The 25,505-nt window shown below is 41.7% G+C and overlaps 1 protein-coding gene across 1 annotated transcript; it reads right to left on the reverse strand.

Moving 5' to 3' along the window:
• Positions 1 to 1,145: 1,145 nt before the first annotated feature.
• Positions 1,146 to 22,146, reverse strand: LOC121449161 (cytochrome P450 2B1-like). Its single transcript, XM_041653418.1, is given in 9 exon segments — positions 1,146 to 2,179; positions 8,978 to 9,119; positions 9,292 to 9,479; positions 11,314 to 11,457; positions 11,871 to 12,069; positions 12,820 to 12,980; positions 15,436 to 15,585; positions 15,723 to 15,885; positions 21,968 to 22,146. Coding segments are annotated over 9 exon segments (1,500 nt in total). The 5' UTR covers positions 22,139 to 22,146; the 3' UTR covers positions 1,146 to 1,997.
• Between the last annotated feature and the right edge of the window lie 3,359 nt (positions 22,147 to 25,505).

Here is a 25,505-nt window from a genome sequence, read left to right on the forward strand (position 1 = left end):
CAGCATAACATCTTTTCATGGATTATTAGCTATACCATTAGCAAAATATAGCTGTGTGAATTGCAGCAATGTTCATTTGGAAAAAGACCATTACTATGGCCATTGAATTGAGCAAATACAATTGTCCAAGAATCAATATCTTAAAATTATTAATTAATATATTGCTTAGTATAAGAAACATTGATCATATTCAATTCTCTGCTAAACTATCTCCTAGACTTTATCCTGTTCTTTTTATTAGACAAGATACTGCTTTAAGTTAAAAGTTTAATAACTTAACTGGCAAAAATGGGAATGTGCAGACATAAAAAGAATCCTGGTTTTTTTTATAAAAGTTCTATAGAATAAGTTTTATACTTAATACACACACTTGGCATAGCTGAATCATAATTGTTATACTGTGCGTGCTGATTATTGTATACTCTACCTGTTGATCTATACTCAACCTGCTCGAGTACCCGTTAGTCAGGTTTTATAAGCTCTCTATTGGAAATTGGCTCATTGCTCCCTTTAAAAATTTTACTTTGTAGCTCAACATCTCCCATAAGAATATTACAACTAAGGCTTTAACCATTATATATTTAGTTAAAAGTTTGTAAACTATCCTCTTCTTAAGTTGCAAGTTTTCCTAGCTGAAAATGGAAAAGGAAAGCATATTTAACTAATGATGCTGACCTAACTAGACGTCAACATACAGAATAATGAAAAAGTTCCAACACTAAACTGAAATCCAAATGAATCAAAGTCCTCAACATAAAACTAACCACATTGAACCTTATAGAATAAAAAGTTAGAAGTACACTTGAATGCATTGGTAAATCTCTAACATAGCCTATGTGGCACAAACATTGAGAGAAATAATAAATGAGATAGATCTCCTATATTGAGAAGCTTCTGTATAGCAAAGGACATAGTCAACAAGACACAAGTCTTCAGGGTGCACACCTATATCAGCAATTTGAGGTCAGGAATGGGTGCAAGAAGTTAGTCATCTGTCAGCTGGCAATAACTGGGCTGTTTTGTATTTATGAATCTAGCCTAAATGAATCAGCAGTTCAGCTATGTGTCTTCTGAATGTTAGATTGATTTTCTGGAGTAGTTTATCTTAAAAGCACAATGATCAAGGCATCTGGTGCAATCCAAAGTTATTTTGAAGCTTTATTTCAACTAATGGTGCACACTAAAACCTGTGACACATTTCTGAGCATTAAGATTCAAGGAATTTGAGACAGCTGGCTCATTGTTTTTCTTAACTTGAGTTGGGATCTGTAGCAGACCCTCAGGAGGAACTCATAGGCAATGTCTGTATATTATCTGCTTGTGCTCACTTTTATTTATCAAAATTCTGTATAAGCTAACATTATATCAATTAGACAGCACAGTTATGGAAGAACCATCTTCTTGACAATCCACAGATAAAAAAGCCCAGTATATCAGGTTTTTTTCATGAGAGAAACATAGTATGTTACAGACAGTAGGGTCTCCTCACATCTACTCATACCAAGCCAGATACCAGGGAAAGATTGTAGCAACAAACATGTAAAAACAAAGTAGAATCAACAGATATTGCAGAGTCTTTGTCCTCATAGTCTGGAATAAAGCATGTTAAGCCATCACAGAGTTTTCCTCATGGTGAAATGACACCTTGAACGTCAATTTCACCTGCTCATCATCTGACATGGCCAGCATCTATTAGATTAGATGATGGACACCAGAAGTCTCTACATGGAAACTGTGGTTGCTGGGTGCAATAGAGGACTGACTCAGCATGAGATGTGGCCTTCTGAAGTCTCTCAGTTCACACATCAAGAAAGACACTGAGTGATTTCCCCAGTGCCATTCTCAGGGCAGAAGAACACCCCTTGGAGCTTTGCAGAAGCTGCATTAAGGTAGAAGGGTGTAAGCAGTGACCTACAGCCTGGTTGGCAGCAGGTCTCAGAGGCAGAAGATGGGGCCATTCTCAACAGGAGTGGGGACACCTGGCCACCGCAGCCCAGTCAGCGGGGCAAGAACTGGATCTGGTATGTAGGAGCCACTTTGGTCAAGCCGCTCTCCTTGGGCCTGAGGTCAATGTCCTTAGGAGCCACGGGACTGGACACAGAGAAGTTCTGGAGGATGGTGGTGAAGAAAAGGAACAATTCGTTGTGGGCAATTCCTTCGCCAAGACAAATGCGCTTTCCTGTGGGCACAGAGAATGAGCCATGTGAGCCCCAGCACAATATATAACCTTCAGACTGTTTCATGCCTAAACTCAGACAACCCTCCCATTTCAATGGATAAGAATAATATTGATCATCAACCTGCAATTCAAGTGAGAACAGTAAGACTTTTACAAAACCTTAAACAATTGGTGCAAGGGTCAGTGAGACTTCTTAGCATGAAAGGCAGCCTCCTATTGTAGATTCCTTGTGTCCCTGTGTCTCTCTCTTTATTGTAATATGTCTCAGTCTCCAGACCTCTCTATTGTTGATTTGTCTCAGTTTATTTTTCACATCCCTGCCTTCCTACACTTGGGACAGTCATATGAACAATTCAGGAGCAGGACTAAGCTCAGGGACACTGAAGTCACTTGGAACTCAGGACTAGAAATTTCCTAGAGGAGACATGGCTCAGCAGGAGAACACTTGCCTGAAATCCCTATGTGAGGGGAAGAGGACAGACATGCTCAGCAGGAGAGCATCTCTAGAATGCACAAGGGGGGATCTGGAGGTGTAGACTCTAGAATAGAAGAACTTGTTTACCATGGTAACACATAGAATTGGGCTCCATCTCTAGCATGATGGGGGGGGGGGGCAACTAAAAGCTAACCAATTGTTTCTAGAACCTTTCTTTCTATTTGTATTCAGATAAGAAACCTGAACACAAATTTTCTGTTTACTCCCATAGAGTCCATTCAACTGAATTAAATTTGGGCAGATGCAGCTTCTGTACTTAACAAAGTAACCAAACACCAGCAACTGAACAACACACTAATTTGACATTATATTCTTCCAGTGAAGAACAAAACTCAGTCACTCACAGCAGTTGACCTATGGCTGCCAATGACCTCAGCATGGCCAAGTGGGGCAAAAGCAGAGCTGGAACCCATCAAGCTGTTTGTCCATGCCCAATGCCCATTGGTCTACAGACACCGATGGGTGCTGTAACTCTGACCTTTCTCTAGTTCAGGAGATTATCCATAATGAATGGGTTCTTAGAAAAAATAAATGTTAGTAATTTTGATCTCTCTTAGAGTTTAACAAGCCAATGAGTATTTAATACAGACAAGTGTGTCAGGACATGCCTCATCTCCCCAGTGCTCACAGATAAATCCCTCCCTAGCCGAATGCCTTACAAGCTCATGGCAGTTCATAGATGATGTCATTTCTTCTTGTTGTTGTTCCCTAAGAAAAACAATTCGCACTCTCTCTGCTAACCCACACTCCACTCCTGCCCTGGGTCCAGGTGGACTGACTGCAGATCTTCACCTCTCCCTCTGTCCCCCAAGAACCAAACCCCAGTCCTCATCCCACCTCTGCAACAGAACCCTTGCTGCAGCCTTCCCTACCCACATTCCCCATCTCTTTGGATTTCCCTGATCTTCCCCATAAGACACCCTTTACTAACCCAAAGGCCACAATGACCAGGGAAGCAGGTAGGCTGACAGAGAATCCACACTTCTCTTTCTGATTCTCCAGATCCACCCCTACTGTCCCCATCTCACCTCCAGCTCTGCAGCAGAATGCCTGGTGTGCTCTCCCTTGCCTCCCTGACCCCATCCCCAATGAATCACAAAGATCTTCTCCTCCAATCTTCCTTCTCCCAACTCAGCCCATTATCCCAGCCTCCAACACCAGCAGGCATTCCTTAGGAACACACCAGGTGGGCAGGGCAGAAAAACAGTTCCAAAGAAAATACACTAAGAGGCAACACACAGCCATCATGCTAACCTAAAACCCAGAAACCAAACACCCACCCAAAAAAGACAAACCCAGAAATCGGCACCTAGATCTATAATTACCCCAAAAGCAGATTCCTGGATGCCAGCATTAAAACACAATCAGGAACAGCCAGGACAATGTGTCTCCACTAGAGCCCACCAAGGAAATCAGACAATTTAAAGAACATATTTAAAAAACTTGTATTCCACCAAATTGAAAACTCTAAAAGAAATGGATACTTTTCTTGATAGGTACTACTTATAAAAGTTAAATCAATGTCAAATAAGGAATTTAAACAGACCTATAGTCCCTAGAAAAATAGAAACAGTCACTGAAAGTCTCTCAACCTCCCCTCCTCCCACATCTCAGGAAAAAAAAAAGAAAACCTAGGAACAGAAAGTTTCAAAACAGAATTCCATCAGACTTTCAAAGAGGAGTTCGGGTCAATACTCCTCAAATTATTCTACAAAATAGAAACAGAACTAATATTGTCCAGTTCATTTTATGAGACAACCGTTGCCCTGACACCCAAACCACAAAGAAAGAGAATCACAGACTAATTTGCCTTATAAAGGCAAAAGCACTCTATAAAATCCAAGAACACATCAAAAAGATCATCTACCATGATCAAAGGTTTCAGTCCAGAGATCTAGGATGGTTCAATATATGAAACATTAATAAATATAAATAAAATGAAAGAAAACCCATGTGCTCATCTTATTGGATGCAGAAAAGACTTTAACAATAACGAATGCCCCTTCATGATAAATGTACTGGAGAGTACAGAGACACAAGGGACATACCTACACATAACAAAGACAGTTTACAGCATGCCTACAGCCCACATCAACTTGAAGAGAGAGGAACTCAAAGCAATTCCACTAAAATTCAGAACAAGACAATGTTGTCTAAAATCTAAACATCTATTCAATTGAATACTTGAAGTCATAGCTAAAGTAATAATACAACTGAAGGAGACCAAGGGCATACAAATTGAAAAGGAAGAAGTTAAAATACACTTATTATCAGATGATATAATTGTGTGTGTGTGTGTCTGTGTGTCTGTGTGTTCCAAAAATTTCCACTGGGTAATTCCTACAGCTGATAAACACTTTCAGCAAAATAGCTGAACACAAAATTAACTCACAAAAACCTTGCAATATACAACTGACAAACGAACTGAGAAAGAACCAAGGGAAACAACACCTTTCACAATAGCTTCACATAATATAAATATCCTGGGGTAACTCTAACCAAGCAAGTGAAAGTCTTGTGCAATAAAAACTTCAAGTCTTTGAGAAAGAATTGGAGAAGACATGAGAAGATGGAAAGACCTCCTATGCTGATAAATCAGTAGGATTAGCATAGTAAAAACAATGTCCTTCCAAAGAAGCTAGAAATACACACTGGGAAAAAAGACAGCATCCTCAACAAATGGTGCTGGTCAAATCGGATGACTGAATGTAGGAGAATGCAAATAGTTCCAAACTCTCCACACTGCACACAACTCAACTTCAGATGGATCAAAACCTTAACATAAAACCAAATACACTGAGTGTAATAGAAGAGAACGTGGGGAATAGATTTGAACTCATTCACACAGGTGATGACTTCCTGAACAGAACAAGAATAGCACAGACACTAAGATCAACAATTTAAAGTGGGAACTCATGAAAATGAAAACCTTTTGCAAGATGAAGGTCATCATCATTAGGTCAAATGTGGCAGCCTAAAGAAGAAGAAAGACTATTACCAACTCCACATCAAATACAAGACTAATATTCAAAATATATTAAGAACTCAGGCAATTAGACATAAAAAGAGATAATCCAATATAAAAATGGCATACAGATTTCAACAGAGAATTCTCAATAGAGCAAACTCATATGACTGAGAAAAATTTAAAGAAATGTTCAGCAGCTTTAGTCATCTGGGAAATATTAATCATAATGAGTTGGGGTTTCCTTCTTACACCTTCAGAATGGCTAGGATCAATAACACAAGTGACAGCTCATGCTGGAGAGGATGTGGAGTAAGGGGAACAGTCCTCCATTGCGGGTGGAGTACAAACTTATACAGCCACTATGCAAATCAGTGTGGCATTTCCCTATAAAGTTAGGAACCCACCTTTTTCCAGATGCAGCTATACCACTCTTGGGCATATACCCAAAGGACGCTTAATCCTACCATACAGACACTTGTTCAAACACGCTCATTGCTGTTCTAGTATTAGAAGCCAGAATTAGAAACAACCTACGTATTACTCAAAAGAAGGATGAATAAAATGTGTTACATTTATACAATGGAGTATTATCCAGCTGTTTAAAAAAACAGACCTGAATGGAGAGGGGAGGACCTTCAACTTCCCACAGGGCAGGGAACCCTGACTGCTCTTTGGACTGGAGAGGAAGGGGGTGGGGAGCGGGGGGAGGGGGAGAGAAAAGGGAGGCGGGGAGGAGGAGGAAATTTTTAATAAATAAAATAAAATATGAATTCTATGTAAAAAAAAAAAACAGCATCATGAAATTTCGGGCAAAGTGATGGAACTAGAAAAGAATCCTATGTGAGGTGGCCCAGACCAGAAAGACAAACATGGCATGTACTCACTTACAAGTGGATATTAACCATTAAATAAATGATAACTAAACTGCAATCCATAGACCCAGAAAGGTTAGATACAGACAAAAGTACTAGGAAGGGAATATGAATCTCCCTGGGTTCATGGATAGAGAAGGGACAGGAATGGGATGTTTAAGTTGGTGGAGATATGGGCTTAAGTAATAAAGTATGTGGAGAGACAGCTAAAATTGAGGGGCTTTGAGTGTTGGTTTGGAAACCTAGTACAGTAGAAACTTCCTAAACTACAGAAAAGCAATTCAAATGAAGTCTCCAAATAATGAGAGAAGACATGGTCCCAACTGGCCATCTCTTCTCACTAAATGAAGCTTCTAGTTTCAGGACTGAGCTACATTCATTTGAGTTGCTGGCCAAAGGGGTCCCATGGAAGACCCCAAACAACCCAAGGCTGTTTCCAAGACAATAGGTTGACTCCACAAACTGACAACAAGGCCCATTGGGGAAGAGAATAACCCAAACAACTCATTGTACTGGAGACATCTAGCTGTTGCCTATATAGAACTTTCACCCTGTGAAATACATAGGAAGGTGTTCTACAGGCTACTAAAAGACAAATGTATATGGTGTAGGAGTTCCTTCTGTTTGTTGCTTTCATTGGTTAACGAAAAAGAAACTGCGTTGGCCTAGTTAATAGGGCAGAATTTAGATAGGCAGAGAAAAGAAAACTGAAGGCTGAGAGGAAGAAGGGCAGAGTCAGAGAGAAGCCATGGATCCTCTGCCTGAGACAGATACCAGTTAGAATCTCCAGCAAGCCAATGCCACGTAGGGAAACACAGATGAATGGAGATGGGTTAAACTAATACGTAAGAGTGAGCCAGTAAGAAGTTAGAGCTAATGGCCAAGCAGTGTTTTAATGAATACAATTTCTGTGTGATTATTTTGGGTATAAGCTGGCTGGCCAGATGGAATGAATAAGAAGAACTTCCTTTCAAACATGTATATACCAACCCAGCCACAAAATCTGTGATGAACCATATGATATACTAGGGCTCAACAGTGGCACAATGCAGTGCATTGTGGGAGTAATTATCCAATGTATGGTTTGAATATGCGGCATTTCTTGAGTGACCAAGAACCAGGGACTAGATAGCCCAGAGACATAGGATAAAAAATGCTATTGCTCAAAAGGAAAAAAATAACAAAAAACTCTTAAAGATATTCTGCTACACTCATGAATCAATGCCTTCCTTATTCTCTGGTGGTGACCAGAGAAGCTTCCTCCTGCACCAGATGGAAACAAATTCACAGAGACACAGCCAGACGTTTCAAGGAGAGAGAAACCTTGGAACACAGAGATCTAAATGGAATGTCTTTGTCAAAACCCTCTCGTCAGAGCTCAGAGAACCCAGAGGAAGAGGAGGCAGAAAGAGGGTAAGAGAGTGGATGCAGAACACCAAGAGAACGAGGCTCTGAACCAACTGAGCAAAGCTCATATGAACTCAGACTGAGGCAGCAGGCACAGGGCCTGCTCGGGTCTGCACCAGGTCCTCTGTGCACATCTTATAGCTTTCAGTTTAGTGTTCCCATGGATTCCTGAGTGTGCAAATGAGTGGGTCTCTGGTTCTAGTGCCTTCTCGTGGGCTCTACTTTTTCTGTTCATTTGCACTGTATAACATTGAAGTGATGGTTTTTGTTTTATCTTCTATTTAATTTCATCATGTTTGGTTGTTGTCACTTAGAAACCAGTTCTTTTCTAATGAGAGACAGAAAAGGACCCACGGTGGGGTGAGAGAGTGGAGAGGAACTGAAAGGAGAAGAGCGAAGGGGAAACTGCAATCAGCATATATTCTATGAGGAAATAATCTATTTTTAATAAAGGTAGAAAATTCATAAACAGAAGTCTAATAGGAAAAGAAAGAATTGATGGATTTGATGTAACCAGAAAACAACAGATGGCTTATTTTGATCATTGCAATTTCTAAAGTGGAGGAACTGTCTTCTACACTTTTGAGGATTTTACGTGGGCATTGCTACATTGATATAAAGACATCCCGAACGTCTTGACCTGGGAATATTTGTGCTCCCTTCCTCTCTATTAATTAATCTGTTTTTTTAAGGCTGGGAGCGGTGGGAGGAGCCTGGTTGTGCTCTAAGCTCATTGTGTTCTCTGTGAACATTCTTTCTTCTTCTGTGTCAGCCATTTAATCATGATTAGAGACAAATAGTTTCACTCATTTAAAAAGGTTCTCCCCTGATAATAAAATAAATAAGAAAATGAATTTGCTCAGATTTAGAGACTTTTCAATACCTCTCCAAAATCCTCCTGAGCAGGATGCACCTTTAGTTCAAGAGACCCCTCCGGGACAGTAGCCAGGTCCAGTGGGTTCCAGGCTGGAATAAACTACACCTAGTCCTGACTGTATCCTGGAGGGTAAGCCTGCCCTCTAGTGTCTGGGAAATGAAGTACAGGTCAGTCTTACCTATAGAGAAGGGCATAAAAGCTTCAATTTTCTTGAGAGCCCCACTGGCATCCAGGAAGTGGTCAGGATTGAAGGCATCTGGTTGTTCAAAGTACCGTGGGTCATGGAGAGCTGAACTCAGGATGGGGTACACTTCAGTGTTCTAGTAGACATTGTGAGAGGCAATGATATTAGCATACCCTGGCTCCCATCTGCTGACAGTCAGTCCTTAGAGATCCAAGGAATGCCCGGAAACCACAAATAGGCCTACAGTGGTGATTGGGAGAGTGGAGAATGACCATGGCATAGAGATGTGGAATGGCATCTGGTCTCACCTTGGGGAGCAGGTACCCTCGGAACAAAGTGTCTTTGGTGACTTTGTGAGGCACTCCAATCGGGAGAATATCTGCAAATCTCTGGATCTCGCGAATGACAGCTTCAGTGTAAGGCATTTTGGTGCGGTCATCAAGGGTTGGTGGGCGGTGTGAGCCAATCACCTGATCGATCTCCTTTTGGACTTTCTCTGCACAGAAAAGGGAGACAGCAGACAATGCTTGCCCCCTTCACAAAGGCAATGCACAGTGACCCTGTTTATTGTAAGCAATACCTTAGGGCAGTGCAGAGCCAGGAGAATCTGTTGAGAAAGACACACTGCACTCTGGGACATGCACACCTACACTTCTCTCAGGCATCTGTCTCTCCAGCCACACTTGGAGCTGTGTTAGAGGCTCTCTCCCAAGCTCCAACCTTGCTCATAAAAGAGAGAAAAGGAAAACCCATAGCAAAGGGCTATTTATATCTATCAGTCTAAGGGCTGGAGGGGAAGATGGTCAGAATTCTCTGCATGTGAAACGGAATTTTATAATTTGTGTTCTTGCATAACAGGAGAGAGAGAGAGTTCTTTGCATGGAATTTATATTTAACAATTTAACAATCCAGGAAGCTGGAGAGAAGATGTCTCAGTGGTTAAGAGCACTGGATGCTCTTGAAGAGGACCCAGGTTAAATTTCCAGCACCATCATGGAGCTCACACTGTCTGTGACTCTGGGTCCAGTGGATCCACCACCCTCACAAAGACATATATACAGACAAAACAGCAATGAACATTAATTTAAAAATTAAAAACACAGGCTAACAATCTGAGGCTATATCCTCAGTAATAAAAGGGAAGTAAATAAATCTGTGTATAACTGAACACAGAATATGAACACATTGGTGAATATGATGGCCGATGAAAGGGCTCAGTCAGCAAATGCGTTGATTTCCATCCTGATTGCCTAGCTTTGACATCAGAACCCGTGTGAATGTGCAGGAGAGACCCAACTGCACAAAGTTGTCCTCCCACCTCCACACATGAGCTGCAGCAGACAAACTCACAACAACATCATATTGATTTCAAATTCTTAGAATGTGAGTGTGTAAGTCAGCCAAGAAATGGATGAGTTGGGTACTAAAGGAAAGATTGCTGAGTGAGTGAAATGAGCAAAGCAAAACTGGATGTCCATATTCTATTTCTTACTCTCTGTATTAATCAATTAACAACTCAAAAAATGGAGCATACACAAATGCATCAATGACTACAACTAACCAAACATAAAGCAAATATGTGGATGAATAAATGAGCAGTTATAGGAAAAAACAGGTAGGTTGTTGAATGATGAGAAAATTACAAATAAATAAATGAATTTGTAAATAAATACATGGAGGAATAGATGGACACATGAAGGGTTAATTCAAAGGCCAGTTGAAAGGCTTAAGGAAGATTTGTATATGAATGAACCAATGAATAAATGACAGAGAGCCTGCTCAAATAGCTGTGAAAGAATAAAACTCACAAACTAATTCATCCAAATAAATGAATGAAATATAAATCATTGTGTCAAACAGAGATGAAAGAATCAAGGATTAAAAATCTATGAGTATAGAGAAGATGGGCAGAGTATTAATGGTGGGTGCACAGGTGTGTAGAGGGAAAATGAATATATAGATGTTAGATAATGGATGAAACACAAATAGAATGGTAAATAGATGAACGGGTGGATGGACAGAAAGAGGAGTGAGTATCAGAAGGATACAAAGACAGAAGGAAGGAAGGAAGGAAGGAAGGAAGGAAGGAAGGGAGGGAGGGAAGGAAGGAAAAGGGGATAGATGAATCAACCTTCAAGTTATAGCAGAAAACATTGGAAATGGACCAGCTGAGTGTTCATTCACACACCGCCCACAGCACTGCCTTAGGTTAGAAGTTGAGCAAAGCCTTCAGAGCTCCAGATGTAAGAGTCTCATGTCTCTCTTATCCTCACAAACCTCTGCAGAAAAGGGTAGCTAGAAGATCCCCCTACTGGCCGCCTGTGGCTCACCTGCTACATGGGGGTATTTTAGCAGAAGCAGGAAGCCAAAGCGGAGCGTGGTGCTGCTGGTCTCGGTGCCAGCAAAGAAGAGAGACAGCACGGAGATCATGAGGTTCTGGTGATGGAACTCTGTGTGTTGGTTGGACTTCTCCTGGTTCCCGATGGGAAAGAGAAGGGAGGGTCAGGGTGCCTGGAGCCTTGCAGGGAGATGCACACACATCCTGGGAACTGTTCTTCTGTCTCACTATCTGGACCACATGGCATTTCTCAGTCTTCGACAATGTTACTTGGTCTCTGCTCTGTCTTCTCTCTCTACTGTGTTCTCTGGTAGTTTATCATTTTTTGTCTCCCAGGCTCTTTTTCCTCAGAGGTCTTTTCTGCTTTTTGTCTTTTGCACTGTGTTCCCTCCCCAGCCTTCTTTCTCCCTACCACATTTTCTCCTTTTTATTTTCATCATTTTCCAGATGCTTCTGCATATCCTCCACTCTATTTCCTGTCTCTCCTCCCCATCCTCTGTCCCCTCTTTTCCTCCATTCACATCCTCAGCCTTCACTCTCAGCCATCCCCTCTCATTCACACAGGACTTACCTTCTCCATGCGTATAAGGTAGGTATCGATGAAGTCTCTTGGATTGTTTGGGTCCAAGGTTTCCTGGTGCTTCTCCACGCTGTGGCCAATGTAGTCAAGGACTTCACGAATCTTTTGGCAGATTTGTCGGTGGGCACCAGGAAAGAATTTCAGGAAACCCGAATAGAGCTCAAACACCTGCGAGAAAGAAGGACTGATGAGATCACCTGGAACGAGCAGGTCTCAGGTGACCAGTGTTTCTAGGTCCACAGATATCATGAAGGAATGTAGACACACACACACACACACACACACACACACACCCACACACATATCCACCCACACCCCCCTCTCATACATGCACACCATACGTACACATGCCTTGAACTGTATCTTCAAATCAGTCTCTAGCCTTCAGTTTACATCTCTGTGTCTCCCTTTCCTCTCCTCTGCGCTCTCTCCCATCTTCCTTGCTGTTTTGTCTTAATTTGTTTTAATTTATGTCTTACTGTATTTTGAACACATTAATGCCACACAGGCTTTAAATTCAACATGTAGCCTAGGATCAGCCTAAATTTCTCATAGCCCAGTCTCCAACACCAAAATGCTGGAATTTCATGTGTTGTACACCACAAAGTCCTGGGGATGAACTCAAGGGCTTGGACATGAAGTACTGTATCCTCTGTCCTCTAAGTAACAGCTGTATCCCCTTGTCATCATTTTCTCATGTCTAGACGGCTCTGTATTTCTATATCCAGGTCTCTCTACCTTGCTCAACATCCCTCTCTCTTTCTGTTCCTCCTTCCTTCCATCCCTCCAGGTCACAGACTCCTTGTTTTTCCATGTTTTCTCTGTCTTTCTTCCAGCCATAAGACACTCCCTTCTATACTCACTAAGCAGCCTTATCTTTCCTCTGCCTTCAATGCTCCTCTCTTCCCACCCACTGACCTGGCTGGAGAATGAGCTGATGAGCGAGAAGATCTGATAGATCAGGTGCAAGAGGCTCAGAAACTGGCGGTCTTTGTAATCAAAGCGCTCTCCAAAGACAATGGAGCAGATGATGTTGGCTGTGATGGACTGGAAGATGAAGGTGGGGTCCAGGGGGGCTCCTGGAGGAGGATACAGGACAAGAGACAGGGAATACAGAATTAGGGGAGTATTTGGCTTCAGCCCCATCTCTGTAAAGCTGTCCCCACCACTCACTGCTCAATGAAAAGCAACACATTTGCACATATGGCGCACATAAGAGCTTCGGCTCTTCACTCAGAGATGCATGCATCCTTTTATTTTACTTCCCTCAGTACTGTACAGAATATGGGATGCTATTTCTATATACAGAAAGGGATGCACCTTCACCAAAGAAGCTCAGCTAATCATGGCTGGAACATTGCTGCAATTAGGATTCTAGGAACAAGACATAAAGTGAGTGTAGTCAGTCTGCACCTGATCCTCCTCCCAGGACGACATCCTTACTCTGAACTGTTAGCTGAGGGGCCACTGGCAGGAATGGTGCACAGAAGAGTTCAGGGATGGCTGTGTCAATAACAAGCCCTGTACACTCCACGGCCATCTGCCTGTCTTCATCTATTTCTTCTTAACTTCCTCCAACCCATCTGTAAATTTCCACACCCTTCTCTGACTTTCACTCTACTTTCCTGATTTCCTCCATCCCTTCTCTGATGTCCTCCATCCCTTCTCTGATGTCCTCCATCCCTTCTCTGATGTCCTCCATCCCTTCTCTGATGTCCTCCATCCCTTCTCTGATTTCCTCCATCCCTTCTTTGATGTCCTTCATCCCTTCTCTGATGTCCTCCATCCCTTCTCTGATGTCTTCCATCCCTTCTCTGATGACGTCCTCCATCCCTTCTCTGATGTCCTCCATCCCTTCTCTGATGTCCTCCATCCCTTCTCTGATGTCCTCCATCCCTTCTCTGATGTCCTCCATCCCTTCTCTGATGTCCTCCATCCCTTCTCTGATATCCTCCATCCCTTCTCTGATATCCTCCATCCCTTCTTTGACTTCCCCCATCCCTTCTCTGACTTCCTCCATCCCTTCTTTGATGTCCTCCATCCCTTCTTTGATGTCCTCCATCCCTTCTCTGATGTCCTCCATCCCTTCTCTGATTTCCTCCATCCCTTCTCTGATGTCCTCCATCCCTTCTCTGATATCCTTCTTCCCTTCTCTGACTTCCTCCATCCCTTCTTTGATGTCCTCCATCCCTTCTCTGATGTTCTCCATCCCTTCTCTGACTTCTTCCATCCCTATGTTCTCTGACTTCTTCCATTTCTCTCTTCTCTGACTTTTGAGCTCCATGGTGTTCCAGAATCCATCAGCCACTGCTGCATGTAGCCTTTGTGTGCCAGGTTCAGGCATGGACTCTGGCAGTGGTAGGGCTGTATCAGTGTAACACTTTTAGGTTACTCTTTTCCTTCACCCTGAGTCTGGCTTGTCTGTGGTCTCTATGAGGATACTTTTCTGGGGCTCAGCAGCTTCACTCTTAGTCCCTTTTGAGCTTGATTCTCAACTTGTTTCTCTTCCTCTGGGTCCCTCCATCACTGACTTCTTTCTCCCATTGTTCTTCTCACCCTCTGCACCTTTCTTCCCTCCACAGTTCTGCACTGACATCCCAGATCTCCAGAGAAAGGTCAATAAGAAATCGCAAATACCCCGTATAAAGAAATGGAGGTGGAAGCAACAGTCTTGTAACCAATGTGCCCTTGATACAACAAACTTAAAATACCCTCAGAGTACCTCTGATTTTTACCAAAATCAAACTCCCATTAGCCTCTGTGCTCACTGCTGCTCACCAACACACTCACAAGGAAGAAAACACAGTTCCCTGCTTAGCCCATGTCTGCAGGTCCTCCTGCTCCCTTCCCTTCATTGACTTAAGGTCTGTGTTTGCCTTTGATGAGACGGTGGAGGGGTGCAGGGATAGCGGGCAATTACGAACATTAAGTCAAAATGGTCTTGAACATTTTGTGCAGTAGAAGAAGAACTTGGATGAACACTTTGTGCAGTAGAAGAGGACCTTGGAAATCTCATCCTCCTGTCTCCACCCCTGGAGTGCTGGGATTACACACATGCAGGACCATGCCCACTGTATATGGTGCTGTAAGCTCTGTACAACTCAGCCACAGCCACATCAAAGGCAGGACCTCACACTGTAGACAGGGCTGGCCTTGATCTCATGGTCATCTTGTTTCAACTTTTGAGTTCTGAGAGGATGGGTGTCCACCAAAACTACCTAATTGACAAAAAGAATTAACACAGAGACTGATTTTCTGAAGAGAATTGACCACCATGGGCAGTACGTGCTTCTGAGTTATTTTGGAAACAATATACCTCACGTTTCTTTCCTGCTCTTGTGATTCTCTCTTTCTACCTGTGTCCTTTTCTCATCCTTTCAATGTCCGTGTGTGTGTGTGTGTGTGTGTGTGTGTGTGTGTGTGTGACTGTCTGTCTGTCTGTCTGTTTCTCAGCCCTTGTCTTTCTCTTTCTTAGGCTCTGCACTCGGATCACTGTGTCACCATCTTCCTTTCTGCTCATTCTCTGGGACTCACCCTGGGATTTCCGCAGCTCCTCCACCATACATCGGGCCTCCTCCTGAATCCGCTCTTCCACACTCCGCTTGCCCATTCCTAAGTCCTTCATGGTGGCCAGAGAGAATCGCCTAAGGGTCTTCCAGCGTTCCCCATTAGCAAAGATCACACCTAAGTATGTAGGGGAAGCATGGCTGGGTTATCATAGAAGTTCAAAGACCCTGAGTCCTTCCCTGCAGCTCGGGCTCCACCTCTCACCCACATCGTCCCAGACCACATCTGCCACTTCATCCTGCCCCGTATCTCACCATATCCCTGCACAACTGGCTCAAGCACAGCAATGGTCCCCCGGCCAGAGAAAGCCTCAGCTTGGTCCACCAGAGCCTCCCTTATGGCCTCTGTCCCACACAGCATGACCACGGGCCTCGGTCCCAGGTGCACTGTGAACACGTCTCCATATTTTTCTCGAAGCTGCCAAGCACAAGGGTATGACGGTTGTGGTTAGTCAGTGCAGACGTTGTTACAGTGTAAAAACACCGAAACACAGACTGGTAAATAGGTATCCCTCCGCTGGCCATCCTTTCTTTCCTGAGGACCTAAAAGGTGAAGGTTAATTCACCAGTCTCACCTACACATGACCCTCTCTCAAAAATAATAGATACAGATGTGGATGCAGATGTTGGGCTATATAAACCCTACAAAAAGGTATAGAGTAGAAAGAAGACAAAAAGAATAGAGAATAAAGAAGGAAACCATTGAGGGAGTATGTGAATGTCTTTCTCCATAGCCCCATTGGATAGATAAATCTTAGGTTGCACTGACACCATGGATTCCTTTCAAGTCCTGTGCTTCAGTAGACCAGACCCCAGTCAGTAAAAATAGAGTTTACTTATTTAAAAAAAATTAAGTGTTATTGTGACACTGTAGAATTCTAGTGGTTTCTAATCCTATTAGTAGCTTTGATGGTCCAGCTCCTCTTTGTGTCTCTACCACTGGTCAAAAGAATGTCGTCATTAAGACTCAGATTTTGTAACAAAAACACCATGATTAAAGTCAACACAATAATCTTACATCAACACAGATGATCTTAGAACAACACAGACGCCTAGAAGAGATCTCAGCTTCTTGAGCCACCAGAGATTTCAAGAGACATTCCAGAGGGCTTCCCAGCTGCTGCCTCACATGCATCAGCAAATGGGTTTGGAGAACACAGAGCTGACACAGTCTTTGGCAGCTGTATTTGAGACAGGCTCCTGGCTCATCCACAACACACTTGAGAGAGTCAATCCGGTTGTGTCTGGGTTTCACCACAGGACATCACTACCACATGGCATCCAGACGCATCTGTCTGGACCAGCTGCTCTTTCCTCTTGCCTGTTCCATGTGCTATGCCTTCACGGATTCTCTGCTGCTGATTTAGTCCCTAAAATGGTTGTGTTGAGAAGTGTCAGAGCCCTGGGGAGCTAGAACCTAGTGAGAGGCACTGGGTCTTTGGGGCAGATCCATAGAATAGGTTAATGCTGGTCTCACAGAGAGGACTGGGTTCTCAGAGAATGGATTATTATTAAACAATACCAATCTACATGGTTCTCCTCTTCTGCATGAACAGGTTTTCCTGTCCTCTACTGTATTGTGACACACGAGAAGGGTTCTCACTAGAAGCTGGAAAAAGAGACTGTTTGATCTTAGACTGTCACACTGCACAATTTTGTGTAGGATAAGCCTTTAATTTATAAAGAACTTAGCCTCTGGAATTTTGTGGTTGCAACAGAAAAGAGATAAAGACATGAGGAAGCTTTCTCTTGCCTACTTAGTTGAATCACTTCAGTTCTTGCCATCTTTGGCTCACACCATGCCAGTTTATCCCCCTGACCTGAAGATTCAGTGCCGGCCTCTCTTCTGTCACACTGTGACCTCATCCACCTGGCTCCACATTTTCCCTAGCACCAGCTGCTGCTCAGGAATGGCTTCTTTTCCGTACCTGTCATCTTCCTAGAAAGTCTCTGTGATTTGTTCAAGTCCTGTCTCTTACGTAAGTCTGTCTGAACTCTCAACCAGTCTTAAAATTCTTATTGATGTGGGATTCTCCTCTGTATGCTGTGAATAACATTGGTTAATAAAGAAACTGCCTTGAGCCCATGATAGGATAGAGCAGAGCTAGTCAGGGAAAACTAAACTGAATTCTGGGATGAAAAAGGCAGAGTTAGGGGGAAGCCATGGAGCCACTGGAAACAGACACCGGGAACATTAGCTGGGAAGCCACAGTCTTGTGGAGATACACAGATTACTAGAAATAGGTTAAACTAAGATGGAAGAGTTAGCCAATAAGAAGTTAGAGCTAATGGTCCAAGCAGTGATTTAATTAATTTCTCTGTGATTATTTCAGGGCTGAGCAGCCAGGAACCAAAAAGCAGCTTCCTCCCACATCTTCTTGTTTTACTTGTATCCAGTATCACCCAGATGAGCAGATAACTTGACTAATTAAATTTTATGAGTTTGTTCTACATCTTAAACAGACTCTTATCTCCTGACAGTCAAGGAGGTCAGCTCAGCTTCCAGACATTGCCACATACACTGAGTCGTGGATTTGAACAATTCTTTAAGGAGTTCTGTAGAGGGTAGCAATTCCCTTCCCAGAGCACATTGCCAACACCTGGTAACCTTGTTTGCAGATGACATGATAACTGTCCCTACAGGGAAAAGATACAGCATGTTGTGCTATCATGAAGGATGTCACCAGCCCTCCCTGTGAGTCTCTGGATAGTTAAGGATGCTGGGGGAAGTGCCACTTTCTTCAGGAATGTAGCTGTTCGTAAGTTGATCAACTTCCAGTCAATTGCACTCACATCCATACTCACTCAGGCAACCATATTTACCTTCAAGTAAGAAGGGCCTTTAGACACAGAGAAAAGGACAGAAAAATGAGAAATGAACGAATTAGACTTTCGAGGAATAAAAATTAATCCCAGCACTCAGAAGGCAGAGGTAGGTGGATCTTGATGAGTTTGAGTCTCTCTACAGAGTGAGTTCTAGGACAGGAAGTACTGTTTCACAGAAAAACCCTGTCTCAAAAAAATCAGAAAGAAATAAAAGGAAAATAACAATAACAAAGCAACCAAATAAACAAACAAAAAATAAAATATAAATATGATGTTAAGTTGACATTTACAACATGTGGGAAGCACATTTTAAAAACACTTCTGGTCAGATACACCACACATCTTTAAATCCAGCATTTGAGATGTTAAGTCAGAAGGATCATTAGCCTGAGAAAAGAGGATGATCTTGTCTCAAAAAAATAAAAAATAAAAAACAAATGAATACATCATTGGTCCACATGGGTGATATATTAAAAAACAAGTGGTATTTTTTAGAGATCAGACCTTTATCTGATGTGGGGTTGGTGACGATCTTCTCCCATTCAATAGGTTGCCTTTTTGTCTTAATGACAGTGTCCTTTGCTTTACAGAAGCTTCTCAATTTCAGGAGGTCCCATTTATTCATTGTTGCTCTTATAGTCTGTGCTACTGGGGTTATACCTAGGAAGTGGTCCTATATCCATGTATTGCAGGCTACTTTCCACTTTCTTTTCTGTCAGGTTCAGTGTGGTCAGATTTATATTGAGGTCTTTAATCCATTTGGATTTGAGTTTTGTGCATGGTGATAGATATGGATCTATTTTCATTCTTCTACAGGTTGATATCTAGTTATGCCAGCACCATTTGTTAAAGATGCTTTCTTTCTTCCATTGTATAATTTTAGCTTCTTTGTCAAAAATCAGGTGTTCATAGGTTTTTTGATTAATATCCTGGTCTTCAGTTTGATTTAATTTGTCAACATCTCTGTTTTTATGCCAATACCAAGCTGTTTTCATTACTGTAATAATGATGTACATCTGTAATAGAGTTTGGTGTCACGGATGGAAATGCCTCTGAACGTTCTTTTATTGTACAGGATTGTTTTGGCCATCCTGGGTTTTTTGATTTTCCAGATAAGGTTAATTATTGTTCTCTCAAGGTCTGTGAAGAATTTTGTTGGGATTTTGATGGGGATTGCATTGAATCTATAAATTGCCTTTTGTAGAATTGCCATTTTTAGCATGTTGATCCTATCAATCCAAGAGCATGAGAGATCTTTCCATTTTCTGGTATCTTCTTCAATTTCTTTCTTCAAAGTCTTACAGTTCTTATCAAATATATCTTTCACTTCCTTGGTTAGTGTTACCCAAAGATACTTTATGCTATTTGTTGCTATCATGAAAGGTCCTATTTCTCTGATTTCCCTCTCCACTTCTTTATCCTTTGTATTTAGGAGGGTTGCTGATTATTTTGAGTTGATCTTGTATCCTGCCACATCACTGAAGTTATTTATCAGCTGTAAGAATTTTCTGGTAGAGTTTTTGGGGTCACTTATGTACACTATCATATCATCTACAAATAACAAAATTTTGACTTCTTCCTTTCCAATTCGAATCCCCTTGATCTCCTTATGCTGTCTCATTGCTATTGCTAGAACTTCAAATACTGTGTTGAAGAGATATGGAGAAGAGTGGACAGCCTTGTCTTGTTCCTGATTTTAGTGGAATCACTTTGAATTTCTCTCCATTTAATTTGATGTTAGCTGTTGGCTTGCTGTATATTGCTTTTATTATATTTAGATATGATCCTTGTATTCCTAATCTCTCCAATACCTTTATCATAAAGGGGTGTTGAATTTTGTCAAATGCTTTTTGGGCATCTAATGAAATGATCATATGGTTTTTTTCTTTCAGTTTATTTATATGATGGATTACATTGATAGATCTTTTTATGTTGAACCAGTTCTACATCTCTGATATCCAAAATACATAAAGAACTCAAGAACTAGACATTAAAATTCTAAATATGCCCAATTAAAAATGGGGCACTTACTGAACAGAGAATTCTCAACAGAAGAATTTCAAATGGCCAAACAATACTTAAAGACATGTTCAACTTCCTTAGCTATCAGGGAAATGCAAATCAAATCAACTTTGAGATACCATCTCATACCTGTCAGAATGGCTAAAATCAAAAACACCAATGATAGTCTATGCTGGAAAGGATGTGGAGTAAGGGGAACACTCATCCATTGCTGGTGGGAATGCAAACTTGTGCAACCCCTTTGGAAATCAGTGTGGTGGTTTCTCAAAAAATTCGGGATCAACCTACCCCTGGACCCAGCAATACCACTCTTGGGAATATACCCAAGAGATGCCCTATCATATGACAAAAGCATTTGTTCAACTATGTTCATAGCAGCATTATTTGTAATAGCCAGAACCTGGAAACAATCTAGATGTCCTTCAATGGAAGAATGGATAAAGAAAGTATGGAATATCTACACATTAGAGTACTACTCAGCAGTAAAAAAAAAAAACAATGACATCTTAAATTTTGCAGACAAATGGATCGAAATAGAAAACACTATCCTTAGCCGGGCGATGGTGGCGCACGCCTTTAATCCCAGCACTCGGGAGGCAGAGGTAGGCGGATCTCTGTGAGTTCGAGACCAGCCTGGTCTAGAGAGCTAGTTTCAGGACAGGCTCCAAAGCCACAGAGAAACCCTGTCTCAAAAAAACAAAAAAAAAAGAAAAAAGAAAAAAAAAAGAAAACACTATCCTGAGTAAGATAACTCAGACCTAAAAGTATGAATATGCTATGTACTCACTCATTAGTGGATTATAGCCATAAACAAAGGACTTTGAGACTATAGTTCACAAGCCTAGAGAAACCAAATAATAAGGTGAATCCAAAGAAAAACACATATAGATCCTTCTGGATATTGGAAGCAGACAAGATCGCCAGGCTAAAGTTGGGAGCATAGGGGTGTGGGTAGGGTGGGGGAAAGTAGAGAAGGGGAGATAAAAGGGAGAAGGGGAGGATTGGGAACAGCTTGGGGGAGTGGGATGGTTAATAAAATATTTTAAAAAAACAAGGGGTAGCAGAAGTCGGGATTACTGTCACTAAATCAGTTCTCTAAACAGGAAGTGGAGCCAAAGATACTAAGTGATTATTAATAGAGAAGCGGTAATTGAACATGAAATCTCAAATGTGAATACTGGTAGAGATGGTTTCAGGGTCGGCTCCTTGGATGGTCCTTGTGTTTATAACTGATAAGCTCTCCCTACCTACTCCACCTCCTGACCTGCCTCTCATCCCCTTTGTTCCTGAACACAGCAGGCTAATCCCTTGTATTGGCAGAAGCAAACCTTATCTGTGGATGCCTGTGACATTTTTGTTTCTTTTTTGAAACAAAGAAACATCAGATAGGAAAACTGTAAGCCCTTGGTGCACGCAATGACACCCCAACACCTTTCACACTCCAAGCACAGAGTCTCACAGTGTTCCACAGCGAGGACACACCTGTCAACCTGAGCACCATCCACCACCAACCAGCACCTCACCTTTCACTCAGCAATCTTCCCACCTGACCCTACTGCCTGGAAGGAGTTCCTTCTTTACCCCAAATGAGTGATCTTCAGGAGTAAACATGGGGCTAATCCCATACATCACAGGCTGTGGGCATGTCTGACCTGAATAAAGGAGTTGAGGAGGCCTCTTCTGTCCATCTGAAGGAGGTTTCCCAAGAGTGGCAGGGGACGGGGTCCTGGTGGAAGGTGGCCACGGGCCTTTGGGTGGCCCCTGACCATGAGTAGTAAGAAACCCACAAGGAGAGCAAGGAGGAGCAGCAAACTGGGCTCCATGGTCCTGGTCTGAGCAGCGTCCACTTCCCTGTACACTCCAGCAGGACTTTTATGCTGGACCTGGATCTCCACCCAATTATGCAACTTCATCTGTTCCTGCCTCCTGTCTCCTCACTGTCCAGGAGTGTGAGTACCATGCTTCCTGATTGGGCTGTCAGTGACCTGCTCACTCCCTATCTTCTTACCTCCAACCTACATGTTGGCAAGAACACCATGATTAAGATACACAGGACAAAGGGCATAGGGAGTAATGTGTCTCAATTTCTGAGGGTGAGTGTACATATGCCATCTCACTTCTGTCTGTTTATTTTCTCAGACATGGAACCTGTGCATATTTACTGTGTGCTTTATTTATAAAAAGTCATTTCTAATATGAAAATGCAGTTTGATGTTTCTGTGTTAGAGTCTAGATGTGCTTTCTGGTCTATTCTTACGTATCTTGGGGGTCTGTTTGCATATAATTTTAAATTGTGTAGGCCTATCTGTATGTTCATAGATTCATATGTGAATGTATTCACATTTAAGTAAGAGAAGAGTGTTGCGTGGTCTTGTGTGTGTCTCTATGTATCTGTGCAGTCCCTGGCCCAAGTCTCCAAGGAGCTGCAGATGAGATTTCTTGAGAGTCCGCATGGTATCTCTGGCTGGTGATGGCCAAAACTGAGAGAAATAGGAGAAGCAAGAGATGCAGGAGTGGGGAGATCGGGAGCCAGCAGAGGAGAGCCTGAAACCTGGCAGAGGAGCCTCTGGAAGCTCTGGGTAGCTCTGATGGGTTGCTTTAATGTCAACTTGATACAAGCTTAGGTCATTTGAGAAGAAGGAACATCAGTGGAGAAAAATTGCCCATAAAATCACACTGTGGTCAATCCTGTAAAGCATTATTTTTAGTTTTAGAAATGGATACTGCTTGTTCATTTCCTGCCCATACAGACTGGAATAATCACAAAGAAACTATATTAACTACAACCCTGTTTGGCCAATAGCTTAGACATACTCCTAGCTAGCTCTTACATCTAAATAAATTCATCTCTATTAATCTGTGTATTACCATGATGATGTGTCCTACCAGTAAGTTTATGGCATCTTTCTCCTTTGGCAGCTACATGGCATCTCCCTGATCGTCCTTCTTCTCCCTGCATTCAGTTCAGTTTTCTCCACCTAGCTCTATTCTACAATGCCATAGGCCAAAACAGCTTCTTTATTAATAAAACATATTTTCATTATACAAAGAAGAATCCCACATCAATACCTTTCTCTGTCTAAATCAAAAGGAAGGGTTTAACTTTAACATAATAAAATTACATATAGCAAAACATGTATCAAAAAAGAATTACACCTACAATGTTTAGTCTATTAGTAACTGCAAAGTTTCATATCTAATTTATTTTTATCATAACTAAAAAAACTATAACTATCTGCCTTCAACTCCATCGAACTTCACAGAAGGATATAATATTGTCTAAATAAACAGTAAATGCATTGTAAGCAACTTCTAAAACTCTAGAAATTGATGGAAACATCTCGCTGCCTGGACAGTAATCCAAAGTTCTTCTGCAAGATTTAGGTATCCATCTTTAGCCTACAGGCCCATAATATCTGGTAGGCTTTTCCATGAAGCAGGAAACTTTAAAGACAATTTTTCCTGTATTGGCAGTTTGTCAGTCACTTTATTCTGTGCCCTGCCAAATGTCTGGCAGACTCTTTCGTGAAGCAGGAACGCTGAAGGATTGTCTCGCCTTTTTTAGGCAAGTTCAGCAGTCATTTTTCTGTGGGTCCTGTGTGTCCGGTTCATTCAGCATACCATCAAGCAGATCAGGCAAGAGTAGTTTCTTGCCCAAATGGCTAGCCTTGTCATATTGAAGGCAAATTCCATAGTGAGTTTCTTCAATGATTAATAATGTCCCTGAAGAAGTTGGTGCTGCCAGAAGCAGACATGTCTTACTGTTGAGAAAAGTCTAAGTTCTTAAAATATTTTTTTGAGACAGGGTTTCTCTGTGGCTTTGGAGCCTGTCCTGGAACTAGCTCTGTAGACCAGGCTGGTCTCGAACTCACAGAGATCCGCCTGCCTCTGCCTCCCAAGTGTTGGGATTAAAGGCGTGCGACACCATCGCCCAGCTCTTAAAATATTTTAAGTGCCATATTCTGTCAGTCTTTGAAGTGTTGAAGATTATCTATCTAACTGAAATGTATTCTGTATACCTAGAAAACATAACTAACATGACTATAGGCTTGACTATTATAAATGACTATTAATCGGTAATTTTAAATTATACAGTTAATTTTAAATGAACTGCACAAACACAATAACTTAAATAAGAGCAGAAATAAAGATATACAGTCTAATGAAATCAGTCCTAAATTTGTATCAATAGTCTAAGATCCATACTAATGCCACGTATGCATCTCTATATCATATCACCCTTTTTAAAAAAGAAATTGACTGTCACCATAAACTATTTATACCCAACCACTTTTCAATGAAAACAAGCATTTATAAACAATCATTCTGAGAATCTGGGTGTTGCTTGCTCCAAACTGCTTCTGGATGTTTATTGGTCAAAGTATTTTGAGGGGTTCTTGGAGACCTTTCAGAGGGTTTTGTTCCATAAAACCACATTAGCTTGGAAGGAATTCACAGATTCTAATCTTCTGTGGAAACAAAAGCAGAAACTCTTTTCCAAAATATTGTATCTTTAGACTCAAATTTTGAAGTCAAGATACTTTAAAAATATATAGGTTAGTTTAGCATAGCAGCCCCCAGAATCAAATTTTTTCAGTTGTTAATTCATTAGCACTCAAAAATTCCAATGAACACACAATGATATACATAATTCAAACTCTCTGTGTATTTTATATCTTTGCATGCCTTTTTATACTCTATTACCTTTAATATTTATCTTATCATCTTTACTTCTTTAATCTATGACTGTCTGTACTCTTTTTTTTCTCTCTCTCTCTCTCTCCTAAGCCCATGAACATTTATTTAACACTGTGATCCATTCAGAGGTCTTTTTCACCTGAATCTGCCTTAATTGTGTATGTGTAATCATTTTCTGATCAGGAGAGCCTTTTTTGTTCAAATGCTAAGCAGGCTTGGCTATGACTAATACTACGGCTTTGTATGTTGGCTTTAACAGTTCAGTATGGCAAAGGTATGTTCACTACCACTGCAAGCCACTTTATCACCCCAGCTCCAGAGACATAGCGGGTCTGTTCATCATTAAGCAGTTTGTAAAAGCTGCTCACAGACCCCTTTTTAAATGCTGAACCTCCCAATAGAGCCAAAGTCTATTGTGACACCTTGCCAAGGTCAGAAAAGTACAGGTGCAATGTCTGAAACCACCATGGTTTCCTTCCATGAATCACCTTT

The sequence above is a fragment of the Microtus oregoni genome, unplaced genomic scaffold, assembly GCF_018167655.1.
Source record: "Microtus oregoni isolate MIOR12 unplaced genomic scaffold, Mior012 000006F_ref0000085, whole genome shotgun sequence".
NCBI classification, from domain to species: domain Eukaryota; kingdom Metazoa; phylum Chordata; class Mammalia; order Rodentia; family Cricetidae; genus Microtus; species Microtus oregoni.